At 31.8% G+C, this 18,255-nt stretch overlaps 2 protein-coding genes across 3 annotated transcripts; both read right to left on the bottom strand.

The window, feature by feature from the left end:
* Positions 1–2,755: 2,755 nt before the first annotated feature.
* Positions 2,756–7,101, bottom strand: LOC126712277 (dihydroflavonol 4-reductase-like). Its single transcript, XM_050411544.1, has 6 exons — positions 6,878–7,101; positions 6,516–6,685; positions 3,921–4,115; positions 3,620–3,779; positions 3,191–3,383; positions 2,756–3,069 (listed from the first exon to the last, which is right to left on the bottom strand). The coding sequence occupies exons 1-6, from the start codon at positions 6,993–6,995 to the stop codon at positions 2,886–2,888; spliced, it is 1,020 nt and encodes a 339-aa protein (XP_050267501.1). The 5' UTR covers positions 6,996–7,101; the 3' UTR covers positions 2,756–2,885.
* A 4,129-nt stretch (positions 7,102–11,230) lies between these two features.
* On the bottom strand, positions 11,231–18,255 carry LOC126712276 (dihydroflavonol 4-reductase-like). 2 transcript variants are annotated; one of them, XM_050411542.1, is made up of 7 exons: positions 18,076–18,255; positions 14,208–14,377; positions 13,338–13,532; positions 12,424–12,583; positions 12,144–12,336; positions 11,679–11,809; positions 11,231–11,636 (listed from the first exon to the last, which is right to left on the bottom strand). In XM_050411542.1, the coding sequence occupies exons 1-7, from the start codon at positions 18,191–18,193 to the stop codon at positions 11,590–11,592; spliced, it is 1,014 nt and encodes a 337-aa protein (XP_050267499.1). In that variant the 5' UTR covers positions 18,194–18,255; the 3' UTR covers positions 11,231–11,589. The 2 variants fall into 2 exon arrangements, with proteins under 2 accessions (XP_050267499.1, XP_050267498.1); XM_050411541.1 differs by having other exon boundaries at positions 11,231–11,809.

Below are 18,255 nucleotides of genomic sequence, written 5' to 3'. Positions count from 1 at the left end.
TTAAAAAAAAAACATTTGATGAATAATTTGTTTTAACTATTTACGTCACCATATAAGTTAGTATATAAATTAATGTAATGATATCTTAATTTTCAGGTTAAAATAAGCCTCATAGGAGTACTAGGTGGTGGGCTTATAGGTTTGGAACATGACTCCAAAAATTCCAAATCCAATCCATATCCATTGCACTGTATTGTATATTCCAAAGATTCCAAATCCAATTCATATCCATTGTATTGTATTGTATATAACTATATATAATCACGCTAAGATATGGTAAATCAAATGCCTAAAGTCAAGGTTAATTATATTGCCTGAAAAAAATTCATCAAGTGTGTGTTTGGATACCAATGAAAAATTATTTTTATTTTATTATTCAACTTATTTTTAGTACTATTCATGGGTTCCACTACATTTTTTGGTACTATTCATGAGCCTTGCTGTACTATTTCAATTAACTTTTACCTTTATTTACAGTATTTTCAGTAATCAGCTGTATTTAAACAGACCCCAAATATACTGAGAAAATCTTTATAATTAAGGGGATTACTTTAGAGTTACAATTGCAAAAGCTTGACAAGGGGAAAAAACATTTTTAAGTTTCAAACTAAATTTAAATAACGCTTTCAAAAAAAAAAAAAATTACTAGTTTACTTGTAACTTGAATAAAACCCAACAAATTAAAGACATATATATTTTTTTGTTTGAGTGGTATATTTGCTATATAACTTGTTAAGTCAATATGCTTAGTCTTGTGTTGGGGGGGGGGGGGGGGGTGGGGTGTTTGTTTGTATCCAATATTTGTATCTAATATTTGATCCCTTCTATACACCATGATGTCAAAAACTACAAATCATTGCTCTTATCTAGTTTGACTTACCTCAAGTATTTTTTTAAGATTTCAGTTAAAAAAATATTGGAGATAAGCTAGACCCGTTCTCATCCATATCTATTCATTTTATTAAGAAAAACACAACCACTTTAAAGGACAAGATGGATACCACCGTTGATCCCTCCTCTACACCATTATGTGAAAAACTATAAAATTATTTTATTGCTTTCATCTATGGGATTCCACTCTAATCCATCTTTATTTGTTTAAATTTTACTAAATGTTACATTCATGGTATCATGGATACCGCTATTAATTCCTCCTATACACCATAGTGTGAAAAACAATAAATGATGTCCATTCTTATTCGTTAATTTTTCACCAAATGTTACGTCCATAGTATCACTTCCCAAAGTTTGTATCACTTATTTTTATAACATAGAAAGAAAGAAAAAAAGTGCCACTCAATTTTAGAGTCTCATCCCTAGCTAAAATGGTAAGAATTTGATTGTACACGTGTTAAAGCTTGTTAGCAACTATAAAATGCAGATCATTTTTAAATTATTCAAATATTGTAAGTTGCTATAAGTTATATTTCACGTGTTCTAGTGGAGATATTCAAAATTTAAATTTCTCATTCTCATTTTTCTTAATTATTGAATTGTTAAAAAAAAAAAAGTTTTAATCTTATGTTACTCCAAATAAAATAGGATTTCCCCTAATTCGTCCAATTGCCCCTAGACACCATATTCAAGAATCAAGTCGCTGTGTCTCCAAAAAGGGGGAAAAAAAAGAAGCAGCAAGAAGTTGCCATTATCTCATTGAAACCCAAGCTCTACAGTATCTTTACATGATTGAGGCCCATAAGCTAGCCTAATAGGGCCACCAGGCTGTCAGTTGTAATGTGTTATGGGCTGGTCATCCATTTACCAACCTATATTTTGGGTGTAATAAAAGCGATTAAAAGAAAAAGAAGTCAAAAGCTTTATAATTCAATGATGTTACTTATTTTTATTTATGAAGAGAATTAAGATTCAAATTCCATTATCTATTGTTATAATTATTGAATTATAAAAGAAAAAAAGAAGTGAGTGAAAGAGAGAGAGAGAGCTAGAATCTTCGAACCTTTAGGGTTGTTGTTCTCATGGAACTACTTGACCAATTACATGGACTTTTATGGCAAGTTCAATGAGCTCAGTGTAATGGAACCCAGATAGTAAAGAAGTTAAGAATTTATCTTTAAAAGAGTCAAATTAAAATGTGCAGATTTTTTTGACAAAGTTTAGCTTCAATAAAAGTGGCGGCTTGATGGGTTTGACTTACCTCCTCCTTTGCTCCCAAAACACAGGGGGTTAAGTGTTAAGGAGTAAGAATTTCTTGGAAATCATTATTTCTATAAGAACTTAACCGTTGGTTTTGCTCGAGTGGTCCAAGAAAGAACAGAGGATAATAATCATAATATAATTTAATTCAGCCAACACCCGCACACACCATAGGTGTGGCGAGTGGCGACTGGTGGTTGAGGATTGAATTAAAAACTTTATAGTCACTTAGGTATAGAATATTCAGCCAAAAAAAAAAAAAAAAAAAACCTTGGGTATAGCTTGGTCTTTCTAGAAAATACTAATAGTAATACTGACCTTAATATTTAGGTAAAGTTTGCAAATTACTAAAAGGTTTTTATCTTTTGAAATAATTGATACTTAATTTGTAGTATCTATTGTTATTTTTCAGTAACAATTTATTGTTTTTTTTTTTTTTCGATTTTGCTTACAAATTACAAATGAAGAAAGGTATTTACCAATTAAAGCTTCATAGAAAGACACTTTCTTTTTTGGGTAGGTGAACTTAGAGCCCAGAGCCCTCCATTGAACCCAAAAAAAAAAAAAAAAAAAAAACAGATACACCACTAGGAAAAGTATATAGTAAAATTTGGGAATCAGTCGAATCACATTAGCGGATAGCTCTCATTCATAGATAGAAATACATTTATTTATAACTTGTGCACACATATTTAAGCTGTCACATGAATCACGCAAGAAACTAACAATTTTCAATCTTTTTTCGTGCCAGTGACATTGTTTTCACCAGCAGCAGGAAGCAATCCCTTGGCTCGGCATGTTTCAACAGCTCCTACAAACATTTCCTCCAAGTTGTATTTGAACTCAAACCCCAAGTCCGTAAGCTTTTTGGAAGAGAAACTGACAATCTCCAAGTTGTCATCGATACCTTTGAACCTGAGAATCAATGCTTAATTGTCTCAATGGCTAAGCTCACAGTTGTACCAGAAAACATAAACTAAGAAGAAAAATAATGTTTGCAAAATGTCAAATACGGTGGGAATTAAAAAGGGCTTACTTTGTAGGAACATTATACTCTGGAAAATTTTCTCTAAGCAATTTTGCAATGTCATGAATGGTAGCTTCGGTCCGGGAGCATATATATCTTCCCTCTGCCTTTGGATTCTCATACAAATATATATGAGAATTCACGAGATCATCCAAGTGAACAAATTGGCCTTGCTTTATGATTGAGTAATGAGCTTCATTACCTGTAATTAAACAAGTTAGTCTTTATGACAAAACTTAGATATAGTCATTTAGGTATTGTTCCTTATGCTTTAAAATTAAATTAAACCATATACGTGGTTGCATTGGCCAATGCAGTCATATTATTGAATTTAACCAACACCTAAAGGATTTTACCTAGATTTTATATAGGTTAAGTAATTAAGTTTCATGATTTTAGTACAATGTCACAATGGCAATAGCAATATGTAGTATGTACCAGTGATAGGAGAAAGTCCGGTTATAAGACTTGGCGGCATTGACGACATGATAAATGGACCAACCACAAGTGGTGGTATAATACTGATGAAATCCAAATTGTTTTCTTTTGCAAACTTCCATGCGGCTTGTTCAGCAAGTGTCTTGGACACGAAATACATCTGAACACAGAAGAATTACTCATATCATTCATCACTTAGTTTGCCAACAAAATTAGACACAAACCAGAACAATGGTATCTTTAAGGGAAAATTTATAAATATAACAAAAGAGAGACAAAACGAAATGAAATGAATGCTAACCCATCCAGTCATCTTTTTCTTCCTGACAAATTCAACATCAGTCCAGCAATTTTCATCATAAACAGGCTTTATGTGTTCTTCAACATTGACAGTTCCTGCAGAGGATGTGAATACTAGTCTTCGAACAGTTTTTGCATTGACACAAGCTTTCATGATGCTTAACACACCATTTATCGTTGGCTTTATCACTTCATTCTGCAATGCAAATATTCAAAATTGAATGAATGTAGAGTAGGTGTAGGTCAAAAAGTTGGAAATTCATGTGCCAATGGGTTCAGGGGCGGCCCAACATAATTTGGGGCCTAAGGCGAAAAATTTATGCGGGGCCTTTAATATGTAAATATTAATTAAACAAAATTATTTAATACTAATCAAATTAAAGTTAATTTGATACATTAAATACATAAATAATACCAACTAGACTAATGTTAATTTCATATAGAGAATTGAATATCATAGTTTAATTATAAATATTAATAAAAAGAAATAAAAATATATTGCGATTGAAAAAGATACTTTATTTTGGATATAAGACGATGCATAGTTAAATAAAGTTGTAATCTAATTTTTAATTTTATATTTTGATTTTAAGAGAGAGAGATAGATATTATTTGGTGTGTGACTTTGTACGATATTAGTTTACAAAAATCAAAGTCTCAAACTATCAAGGGAGATTAATTTATAATTGATGATTTAACACATTTGCAACATCTTTTTGAAATATTTTAGGGTTTCAATTGAGTTAAGGTTCTATTGGTCTCGTAATTTGAGAACATTAATAGAAATGAAAAAGAAAAATGCACTAATTAAAAGCACTATAAAATTTTCAAAATATAATGTGACACTGTCTCTCATTGATGAACTTCATCAATTTAACTAATGAATGTTTATATCACTTATTTGTGATTAATAACATGACAATTTGTAAGTCAATAGTAAAATTTGTAATACCCTTAACATCACTAATAAAAAAAATGTACAACCTTTAGAAAATATTTAAAATTTTGGGCCTTTAACTATGAAAAATGGGGCCTTTTTTCATAAGAAAATTTTTGTTTTTTGGTGGGGCCTTAGGCCTAGGCCTAACTTGCCTAGGCCTTGAGCCGGCCCTGAATGGGTTTTAAATGGCACTTATTACTGATTTTTTTGGGTTCTCCTCTTAAACTGTACTGAAAAATAGGGTGATCATCTAAGTGTTCACATTTCCCTTTTTGTTGTTGTTGTTGTGTGTGGTGATCCTCTAATCCCCTCTAATCCAACCAAACATATTTTCTATTATTTTATAGAGCATTTTTTTTTTTTTTTTATAGTTATAAAAAACTAATATGACAAAAAAAATGAACCATTCCATGTTAATAACCAAATAAATAAATTTCTTTATTACTACTTTATCGTATGAATAAAAAAATTACACATTTATAAGGTTTCTGTAAAAAAACAAATAAAAAGTTATTGTATTTTTACCATTTGACCACCCCTTATTATTGGAATGATTAATACAATTTGTTAATTAGCTAGGGTAGGCATACTAAAAAAATTTATTACATAGAACTTACAAACTAATCACAAAAAAAGTGATTCTAGGGATACTAAAAAATTTACTACATAAAGTTTACAAACTAGTGTGTCACCAATCACCACAAAACAATTCATTCATTTATTAGGTAGTTGAAATCTACTAATCACATTTATTGACATGCCAGTTTGTAAGTTTAAGATGTAAAATTTGTAATAATTTTAGCATTTCCCATCATAAAAAAAGCAATTTAAAAGTTTAAAATTTATTAAGTGGTTGAACCATGCCGTTTCTTATCACATAAATTTGTAAGTTTTATTTAATAAATATTATATTAATTTTAACATTTTTATATGAATATTATTCTAGACACAATATTTTTCATTTCAACTGAGTCATTAATATTAACATTTTTTTTTTTTTTTTTGGATTGTTCATCTGGCCCACCAGTTACCACCTAATAAAACAAATTGTAAAATGCATTTGTTAAATCTTTGATCGCCTAAGTAATGCTAAGACCACATAAAATGATATAATTTTTGTGACAACTCGCTCACATGGTAAGTTATGAGCGGTAAAAATATAATAATGGATTCATCGTAAGAACACAACTTTATCACTAAGAAGCACATGAGCAATTTGTGGTACAAGGGCATGCAATTCATCAATGTACACTGTGAGGCCCATTTTAAAAGGACATGCAATTTATCAAAGTACACCGTGAGGCCCATATTAAAAGGACATGGGAATTATCCACTAAACATTATTGGTGACAGCAACAGACGAGAGTATGACTTTTTTTTTCTCCCATTCCTTCCGGCCTAACTTTCTAGTTTCTACATCCTAAATTCCGGCCACCACAGCTGCTAGACACTCCAATTATCACTGCTCATTAACGAAAATAAATCCTACACACACAAACAAATTAACATATTGATAGTTTTCTTTTCAGATACAAAGATTGATCATGCCCTTTTTATTAATATTTGATAAGTGCAGGAAAAGAAACAAAAAGCAACAAGCAAAGTCATTTTTTCTTGTATCATATTTATTTTTGAGCTCAACACCAAAAACCTTACCTCAGGGTCCTTGGACTCAAAGTCCATGGGCGTGGCCACATGGAAAACACCGGTGCATCCTTTAATTGCTTCATCAAAGCTTCCCTCTTCGTTCAGGTCAGCCTTCCACAGTGTCAGGTGCGTCGATGCCTTAGGCAAATCTATCAAATGCTTTACCTTCTTCAAGTTCTCTGCAACCCACCACAACCAAACAAAAATCACTAAGAATAATAGACTTTTTATGTTCCTGTCACGACTTGATGTGTTTGCGAATGATAGAGAAAAAGTAGTAAGTTGATTTAATTCTTTATTACTCACAGTCGATCCCATCAGAATCGAAATAAGTTGTGGTAATAACTGAGAAAAGAAATACAAAACCAGACCTGGGTCTCTTACGGTGGCTCTGACAGTGTAACCACGCTCTAGGAGTCTCATGATCAGCCATGATCCTATGAACCCAGCAGCACCAGTGACACAAACGGTCTCACCCTCTGACCCCATGTTAATTCTCTTTACTTGTTTGGAAAGTAAAAGTATAAGAGAGAGAGTGAGACTATTTTGTAATGAAAATAAAATATTAACGCCGATAATGGTGTTTCGGGGTCTTGCAATGCTTGACTATAAATACTAATAGTCACCTATGCCTTGTTTGCTATGGAATCTAACACAATTTTTGTCGCACAGCTAAATCTCACGTGGTTATCACTTACCAGCCAGTAATCGCACGTGTTTGCTACCACGAAGTTGTAGTGGTAGATGGAAGAGCCAGAGTCTAATCACACCTACTCTTTGCTCAAAAAATTTAAAAAACACACCTAATCTCGGAACTATTATTTTCCTATTATGGCCTTGAATTTTTGGCTTTCTAACGAGGCTGAACCTTGGGACTTTCATGTCATTTGGCTCAACGGATACCTACCTTACATTAATTCATCGTCATCTCGTTAATTGGGCAAAGCATCATGTGCACAATGGGCTATAGGTCTACAAGCCTGCGTCGTTCTTCTCTCTATGTCAATTAGGTTTCGGGTCCTTTGATCTATGCAAAGTTTAACACTGAGATTTGTTTTTTTGTCCGGTTCTATAATGACTCCTCTTTATTATCAGGTTAATTCAATAATCAATTTTTGGTTTAAATGAGATTTGGCTTCATATTTCTTATTCGATGACAGGAGAATTTATTAGTAAAGTTAACTAAAATTCTCTATTTTTTTTTCAAATGTTGGTTATTAAGATTTGAGTTTGTTTTAGTATAAGATCACAGTTTATTCCCATAAAAAAAAAAAAAAATCAGTTATTTATTTATTGCATAGCTTTTTCTAGTTTTATTTTTGTAGGTATAAATATACTTTTGTGCAACTTATTTACGTACAATTTAACACACTTTAATAGAAGACAAAATTAATAGATGATATTGATATCAAATAACTATGGTCGATGATGATTGGATGTCCCATGGTAGCAAATAATAACCTAGATCCAGTGGTAAATGCATGTTTTGAATCCCATGTATTTCCCGGACACAGTCCCTCCAAACATCGAGTGCTCCAAAGCTAGTCATTAGGACAGTACTCAAAGCCATCACAATGCTGACTAAGAATACAATGAGAGATTCCCTCCCATTAACTGAGGACCAACTGTCCTTCCTAGGAGCACTACGAATATTATAGACAAGTTCATAAGAGATTTCTTATGGGGAGACACATTGATAGAACGGCATGTGCACCTTATTAAATGGACACGCTCACCAAGCCTAAGGTCTGTGGTGGGTTGGGTATTAGGGATTTCGAAACTATCAATGATGCCTTTCTTATGAATCAGGTGTGGCAAATATGGCGGAACCCGCATTCTCTATTAGCCAAATTTCACTCCTAAAAGCATTATTGAACAACTGATTTCTTGCAAACCACTTTGCATACTAGATCTCACTCGTGGAAGGCTTTGTGGTCTGTGGTGGATTATTTGTAATGGCCATAATATAAATTTTTGGACAGATCATTGGTTGCCCCCGAGACCAATTTGAGGTCTCATTCATGGCCCACTTCTTCCTCATGAATATGAGTTTAAGGTGGCTAGAATGATCACTGGCACTCACCAATGGGATTTCACACCTCTTAGTATGGTATTGCCATCGACAATAACCCAATTTATTTATGCTTAGCCATTGCCTATTCCTGTTTCTCCTGCTACTCTTACAGATGACTGTGTCTGGGACCATTATGCGGTTATTTGCTCAGTAAAATCCACTTACCATTCTCTTTTACCTAAATCCAACGAGGTTACATGGCGAACATCGATAACATGGTCTTGGATTTGGAAGTTAAAAATACCTTCTAAAATTCAATTTTTCGTTTGGAAATGTGCGCACCATCGTATTCCCACCAAATCGATCATTTTCCCTTATGCTGCCTTGAGTGACCAAGTGTGTACCCATTGCAATGAGATTGAAATGCCAATTCATGTTCTACGTGATTGCCACTTTGCACATCATATTTGGTCCTCCTTTCCTATGCACTTCCTTATTTCTGATTTTTTCAAGCTTGAGCTCCATGCTTGGTGTAAACTTAATTCCAAACTTAATTCCCCTTCGTGTTATATCCCATGGAATAACATATTCGCTTTTACCATATGGGCGATTTGGTTGGGTCAAAATTCTTTGATATTTACAGGAAAATTCATTCCTTATCATGTTTTAAAACAAAACGCTATATCTCATGCCACAAAGTTTTTCTTCCTTAGCACCGTTCTGTCGGGGCACTCATCCCCGTCTTCCCACATATATATTAGGTGGAGCCCGGCTCCTTTCCCTAACGTAGCTCTTAATACAGACGGAAGCTCGTTAGGTAACCTCGGAGAGTTTGGTGTGGGTGGCGTGGCACACTCAGCCAATGGAGAATGGTTGTGGGGTTTATCTTTACACTTGGGAGTCACCAATAATACTATGGCTGAACTGTGGGGTAATAGAAAGGCGTTGGCTCGAGCATAGGCCAAGGGGCATCATCGAGTTTGTCTTTAAATAGATTCTCTTCTTGCTTACAAATGTTTGAATACTAATGAAGATTATCCTATGGAATTTGCTAACTTGATTTTGGATTGCAGGTGGCTCCTCAATAGGGATTGGGAGGCATGCGTTGAACATATATGGAGAGAGGCTAATAGTTGTGCAAACTTACTGGCAAAGAGGGATGCTTCTCAATCGGAAAAAGAAGTGTTGTATGATACATGCCCCACCTTTTTGTGACAATGTTTATATTGGGACTCCATGGGTTTTGTCTCATCCCGAAGTCGTCGCGGTTAATAAGGATCTAGTGGTGTTTTGTTTAGTTTCAACTATTCCTCTCTTCGGGTTGGTGTTGTTCGGTTTGTGTTTAGTTTGCTTCAGTTTAGTTTGTGAGTTGATGTGTTTCCTTGCACTGTAGTCCTGTTGTAATATTTCTGTTTGCAAGACTTCTGTTTATCTAATATATCTCCTGTTTATGCCAAAAAAAAAAAAAAAATGCACGTTTTGGGCTTTGAGGATCATTGCCTTGCTAAAAGGTTTAGATCCTGTAGCCCAAAACACTTGAAAGGTTATGGAAATCTTTGAAGCTCAATGTGTCTTGAGTTGCCTTGCTAGAAGGTTTAGGGCATGTTTGGTTTGAGCAAAAAAGGGGTGTATTATTCATTTTCAGTTTTTTGTGGGACCCATCATTAAAAAACTTGTTTGGCTTTGTATTTGTGTTCAGTTTTCAGTTTTTGTATCCAAAAAAATATGATTTGAATACAAAAACTGAATATAACTTTTTGGTATTTTCATTTCCTTGAAAATGAATACAAAGGCATTTTTGTAAAATAATAAAATTTGCAGGTCCCACTATCACTGACTTGTCGCATCAAAGAACTCTCTCTATCTATATTTGTTGGTGGTTGTCATAAAAGAAGTGAAGGGGAAGACAAAGTAGAAAATGATATCAAACAAAAAAATAGTTGGAAACAAAAAATGAGTACAAGATTTGAGTATAGAAAATGAGTACCAAAAAAAAGAAAATAGAAAATGAATATAGCCTCAATACAAACCAAACATGCCCTAAGAGTTTAGACCCAATGTTATATTCCAAAACCACTGGAGGATACAAAGAATTCGTTGGAGTTCAATGGGTCAGAGTTGCTTTGCTAGAAGGTTTAGAATAGCCCAAAACAAATTGAAGCTTGTAGGAATATATGGAGCTCAATGAGTTTAAGTTGCCTTGTTGTAATGTTTAGACCCAATAGCCACAATTGCTGATTAACTTGTTTGAAAGTGGATCGGTCCATGATAGAGAAGCCCATTACATTGCTGCTTAAATATTTTGTGCTAAAAAAGTTTGCACTTTTTGCTGGAAGGATTAGAAATGAAGATTAGTGTGAGTTTGCAGGAGTCCATTGTTTTCATCAATTTTTGGGCATGGTTTCAGCCCACGTCAAGTGTCATTTTGAGTTTGTGTCTTCATGTTATATACATTTAATGCTGTTGGAAAGTTTTGCGTAACCTTTCTTTAATTTTCTAGATATATGTACCAATGCAGTTGGAAAGTTTTGTTGTGGGGATCTTCATTTGATCTAATTTTTCATTGGATATATGTGCTTGTATCTGTTTTTCAATACGGAAGGTTGTACATGCATCATCTCATTCATCTGGGACTTCTTATGATAAATTTGGCCAGAGTATCAAAACTGAAAAGGAGCATTCATCAGTAACTGGAATCTTTCTTTGAAAATACTACCAAAAATCAACTTTATTTTTATTCATAATAAGCTCATACACTCTCTAACACTTGATTGAAATCTCAAACTTACAATAGAGCAATGCTACAGATACAACAATTGAATTGAGAAATTTTTATTAATTCATCATCACTAATATTACCTTTTTATCTACTAATAACAGCTTACTACCTTGGCAATTGCAAACAATTTTATGTAAGTAAACTTGTTCACAATAACAAAATACAGATAGCATAGTACAACTCATCAAAAAAAAAAAAAAAACCCATAGTACTGGATCTCATAGGTTGGCAGTTTTATTTTGACTAGAATACTATAAGACATGTCAACTCAGAAGCTGTAATATTCAATCTCAGCTTGTGCCGTTAACACGTTTTTCAGCTGCTGGAGGAAGCAAACCTGTGCCGTTAACACGTTTTTCAGCAGCTTGAGGAAGCAAACCCTTGCCTCGGCATGTTTCAACAGCACCTACATACATGTCCTCCAAGTTGTATTTGAACCCGAACCCCAACTCTTTAATCTTTTTGGAAGAGAAGGAGATGATCTCCAAGTTCTCATCTACATCCTTGAACCTGAGTATTCAAAGCCTTAATTAGCCTGATGGTCAATCTTATAATCTTATATTGTACACGTATATAAAGAAGAAGAAAAAATGTTAGGGACAGTATTGTCACAATTTTTATGACCCGTTGTAGTTGAAGTGACATTAGTTTCACTTAGATTTATCATTGATATTATGTTTATTAGGGATAAGATTCTCTCCAATTGAATCCTTCAAGTTCCCTCAAATTTTTATTTAGATGTAAGACATGTGATATTTAAAAATTAAATAAATACCACCTTGTTGGTGAAAATGAAAAAAAGAGTAAAACAAATGCAAAATGTCGAGAAGTTGAGAGGGCTCACTTTGTAGGGACATTGTACTCGGGGAATTTTTCTCTAAGCAATTTTGCGACGTCATGAATGGTTGCGTCGCAGCCAGAGCATATATACCTTCCCTCTGCCTTTGGATGCTCATACAGAAAAATGTGAGCATTGCAGAGGTCATCCAAGTGAACAAATTGGGTTTGCTTCAATATCGAATAATGAGCTTCATTCCCTGCAATGGAACATGTTAATGTAAATTTCAAGGGACAAGTGAATTGAACTACATGTTCGATGATAACGAGGGCATGGCAACATGTACCTGTGATAGGAGAAAGAGCAGTAATGAGACTTGGTGGCATTGATGGCATAAGGAATGAACCAACCACAAGAGGTGGGATTATAGTGATGAAATCCAAATTGTTCTCTTTGGCAAACTTCCATGCAGCTTGCTCAGCCAGTGACTTGGACACGAAATACATCTGCGCACCCAAACAAATTGCTTAGAATATACTTTATCCCAATCACTTACGTATGCTCTGTTCGCTTCGAAATAAAATATTTTCAGCTGTTTAGTGTGACATGTAAAATTTTTCAAGTACAAACCACCAAAACCGACAGTCAGCCACCGGAGCTGCTAGTGCCGAATGTTTGGTGATTGGATCGCCGTTCCGGCTGCTAGACTAGTGGTTTTGGCAACCTGACCATAGGCACTAGCCTACAGAGCAGCAGCTCCGATGACTGAACCAGTAGTTCTGTTGTCTTTAACGACTTGACTGCCGACACCGACTGCCCAATGTGCTAGACCGATGGCCTAGCCACCCAAGGGGAGAGGGTAACTGTGTATTTTTATAAAATGTTTTACCAAATTTTTATAATTAATTTTATGGTTAATGGAAAATATTTTACAAGTATAACCATATTTTACTGCATACTGTAAAATAGAAAAATATTTACTTCAAAACAAACCGAATGTAATGAACAATGGTTCCAAGCATGCATTTGGAGCCTTGTGCTCTATCCCAATAAAACCAAACACAAACATTAGATAATAACTAAAGGAAAATGTTTGACTTCTAACCACCAATAGGAAAATGACATCTCTAGTGTCATGTGTAATACACTTGATGCACTAAATTAGATAAATTTCCTATTCCTATTAGTGATTATAGAATGTTTGGAGCCAAATTTTGTTGATGAGTAAAATAATAAATAAATAAATACATAAAACTTTACCCATCCAGTCATCTTTTTGTTGCGGCAAAATTCAACATCAGTCCAGCAGTTTTCGTCATATACTGGCTTTTCATGCTCTCCAAATCTGACTGCTGCTGCAGATGATGTGAATACCAGCTTTCGGACAGTTTTTGCATTCACACATGCTTTCATGATGCTTAGCATCCCATTTATCGTGGGCTTTATCACTTCGTTCTGCATAGCAAACATTTAGTTAGGACTCTAATAGGAATGATTTAGAATTTAGATAGTTTCAATTCATTTACTTATTTGGCATTAAAAAAAATTAGTTCAATATTAGTAAAAGAATAATGTTACAGTTACAAATTTTTTTAGAAAGTCTACTAGCGCAAATAATTTGACACCTGTTAATGTGACAAATTGTTAGTAGTATGTAAACGAAATGATGTCGGTGAAGGGCTCAAATGAAAACTAGTGAAGACTTGCCAACTCAACAGATGTAAAAAAAATTGTCAAAATTTTTGTGCATATAACATTACTTAAATTTTTAAAAATATTTTTACAAACTATTAATATGACAAATTCTTACTAGTATTTATCATGGCCCACTACTGACATCACTTTTTACTTACCAATAATCACTGATACAAATGAAAACTAATGAAAGCTTGACAACTCAACAAATGTGAAAAAAATTGTCAAAATTTTTGTGTGTATAACATTACTCAAAATTTAAAAAACGTGACAAATTTTTACTAGTTTTTATCATAGCCCACTACACATAATTTTTTTATTGACAACTTATTCTAAAAAAGTTTGTAGTTTTAGAATTTTCCTCTTATTCACACTTAGCACGATATAATAAACGAGTTTGGCATCCATTTTTGAGGTGAAAACTCAAAATCAGACCTCAGGGTCCTTGGACTCGAAGTCCATGGGTGTGGCCACATGGAAAACACCATTGCACCCTTTGATTGCTTCATCAAAGCTTCCCTCTTCATTCAGGTCTGCCTTCCACAGTGTCAGGTGTGTCGATGCCTTAGGCAATTCCAACAAATGCTTCACCTTCTTCATATTCTCTAAAATCAATACACAAAAAACGCCCCCAAAAAGGAAAAAAAAAAAAAAAAAAAATCAGAATTTATGCATCAATAGAAATTTCTAGGTATATAATTCGATATATAGTAGCCTTCTCACAATGTATTAGGTTGAGTATGGTTTAAGTTCAAGTTAAAACAACATGATTTTAATCGGGTTTGTTCCTTTTTTTCTTTTCTTTTTTTACCCAATTCAATAATCTTAAGCACTATATTTTAAGTTATTACTACTAAGTAACTTCCTAAAATCAAATTTGAACTGAAAAAAAAAAAAAAAAAAATATATATATATATATATATATATATATAAAAGAACATAAGAAAAAACAAGTAGAACATTCAGATAGTCTTTTAGAAATGAGATTTGGTCATTTTCTTTATCAAAAAAAAAAAAAAAAATGGTCATTTCATTTGTTTTCTTTGCTACATGTATAATGTCATAATGTCGTTCCCATTGAATAAGCTATGGTGTCCGTTCCTACTGATAATTCTTTATCATCAAACTAAGACACCAATCAGTTTTTTGGTGTAAGCGAGGATTGAACCTCAGATCTCTTATTCAATCATCAGAAACTTTACCAATTGAACTTGGTTATGGATTTAAGTCACCATGTATGCGTTTAAGTTAACATGCTTTATATATATATATATATATATATATATTTAATTAAATTTTTTAGATTTTTTGTTTAACAACAAAAAACTTTATCTATTGAGCTAACTAAAATCTAAGGTTAAGTTAACATACTAATTTAAGGTTTTTCTCATTATAGAATATGCATTTCTATGCAGCAATAAAGTTATAATTTTATTTTAAGGAGCAAAACCAAATATGAATTAATAAAGTATTTTAATAATTAAATAAAATTTTAATCAATTAGTATATAAAAGAACTGTACTTTTCACTACTCATCTTATATCAATAGTTTGCTCATTCTGTATTCCATTTAGACATTTATTGAACTACAACCTCATTCATTATTTAAAGTAAAAAATTTCTTTAAATTAGTATTGTTCAAGGATATTCATAAATCATTTAAAATATATAATTTCTTTAAATGATCAAGTCTTTAGCCATATTATTTTATTTTTTGATCATGAGACATCTTAGAAACCCATAGGCAAATAGTGTGATGGATTGAACTTGAGACCTCTTAATTTATTTTTATTATTTTATAATTAGATATATAGTTACGCCAGGAGATGATGGTTTTGAACCTTGGATGTCATAAACTTACCAAGAGATGCCAATCAGCTAAGATCTCCCAATTTGGTAAACCAAAATATGATTTCTATTAAAAACAAAACAAAAATACAATATGATTTGGTTGTGTTAATATGATTCATGGTGCCTAAAGAAATAAATATTAACTAAAAATTTGAGCATATTTGGTGCTAACTTTAACAAGTAATGAATTAAAAATCGACAATAAACGAAGATAAATTTAATTTCAATTTCGCAAAAGAATTATGGATACACAGTTTATAATTCTTAAACAAGTGATTCAATGCTAAGAATTTATTGAAAATAAGCTTATTACATACATGACTTAATTAATTCCATAGAAAAGTAATTTGGTGACTAAAATTATTATAAAAAGAATGAATATAAAACATCAAAATATTTACGAGGAGTTCTTTTTAAATATTTTTAAGTAAAAAATAATTATTTTGACCTTTATCAACAATTAATTTTTTTTAAAAAAATTCTTTTTGCATTGTTTCTTATACGTTAAACCCTTAAAATAGAGCAAAATTTTCCACACAAATAAATTTATAATAAAAAAAATACATGCAATTAATTAAATAGAGAAAGTTAATTAATCAAATACTATATGATAAAAGTTACATCTCATATGTCATAGTTATGTAGAGTGGTTATTTTTTCTTTTTCATAATGATTATACTCTTTTGGTGTTAAGTGACTATCCTTTATTACATATTTTGGTAAATTACATAATTCCCCTATAGTTTCTATTTGTTTCAAATTAGATCCTAAGTTTTTAAAAAACTTCAATTAACATTATGAGCTATTTATATCATTCAATTCACGTCATCAATGAGTCACTATTAATTAAAAGAAATAGTTTCTCAAAAAAAATTAAAAGAAATAAAAATTTACATAAGTTGTAACTAAAAACTATCTAAAGAAACACTTCCATGCAAAATTATAAGACCTCTAATATAATATATGAAATCTGTGATAATTATCAATCATTAAGTTTTTATTACCAAGATTCTCAAAAAAAAAAAAGAAAAAAAGAAGTTTTTAATTACCAAAGCATTCACAATAAATTACATAATATATAAGTTCGAGACCCACTCAAGGTCTAGGCCTAAGGCCCCTCTCCCCCCCTTTTTTTTTTAAAGATCCCAATTACATAAATAAAAGGTCCTTAATTTTGTACAAAAAAAAGTCCCAAAATTTGAAAAATGATCATTTTTAAAAAAAAAAAAAAAGAAAACAATAAATAGGTATATTTTGCATTCTTTTCCCCACCTCCAAGAAGATCCTTGAAATATTTTGTCAATAGAAACTCAACTCAATTAAAACCCTAAACAATTTAATTAAAAAATTATGTGTGTGCCTAATAATCATTGACAATCTATTTTCCTAACAACTTGATACTTTAGTTTTTGTAAATCAATAAATGAAGTTGCAATAATATAATAAATTAGATTATATTGATCTACCCTTTAAAATTTATTTTATTATTGTAATATTATGATTTTAATTGGATCACTATTGTTAATTGTAATTATAGATTTTTTTACAAAAATTGTAATTATAGATAATAGTATAATTGGTTGGCACCTCCTTGTATTTCCAATTGAGACATTTAGGATTCAAATCATCTTCTATCCATTGTAACTGTTGAATTATAAATTTTTTAAAGATAATGGAAAAAAATTAATTAAACCGAAACACAAAACCTTAATTAGTATTATTACATATATAAATAAAAGACAAATGGTTTCTATAATATATATATATAATATTAATTAATATTTAAGTATTATAGAAAACTCCATTTAAATTATTGTCTTAAGCCTTAGAATGTATTGAGTCTGGTGGGTTTCGATTAACTCAACTTATAAAAAAAATTTGTTGTTGAATAAAAAATCTAGAGTTTGAACATATTTTACACCAAAAACCAATCTTTATTTTTATTTTTGAGAAGATACACCAAAAACCTTTATTTCTTTTAAAGAAAGTTTCAACCTATATCTTCCACTCCTATGATAGCTCTTTTATCATCAGATCAAGACAGTAATCAGTTTTTGGTATAGGCGATGAATGAACCCTAACCCTAATCTCTTATTCAGCTAACTAGAACCTACATCTAAAAATCAATTGATGTCTTTTTTTTTTTTTTTTTTTTTTTAGAGAATTTCAACTTATGACATTTACTCTTGATGATAGCTCTCAACCATTAAAAACTTTACCAATTAAGTTAATTGAAACCTATATCAATTAATGTCTTAATAAGATAATAAATATCAAATTATCATAGAATGAAACTCACGTCTATTAATAAAAAATGAAAATAAAGTATTGTGTCGGTGGCTTGAATTGTATAATTGTGCACGTGGATAATGTACATGTGGTCGTAGGGTTACCAAAAAAGTTTTTTTTTTTTTTTTTTTTTTTTTTTTTAAAGGTTTGAAAAGAAATGAACCTGGATCGCGCACAGTAGCTCTGACAGTATAATTGTGCTCTAGAAGTCTTATGACAAGCCATGATCCAATAAAACCAGCTGCTCCAGTAACGCAGACTGTTTCAGAAGTTGAACCCATAATAATTCTGATAAAAAAAAAAAGCAATATATATAATTTGATGGGAAAGACAAGCTAGAAGA

Source organism: Quercus robur, chromosome 2 (genome assembly GCF_932294415.1).
Source record: "Quercus robur chromosome 2, dhQueRobu3.1, whole genome shotgun sequence".
NCBI lineage: Eukaryota > Viridiplantae > Streptophyta > Magnoliopsida > Fagales > Fagaceae > Quercus > Quercus robur.
This window is presented reverse-complemented; position numbering and strand designations above follow the sequence as displayed.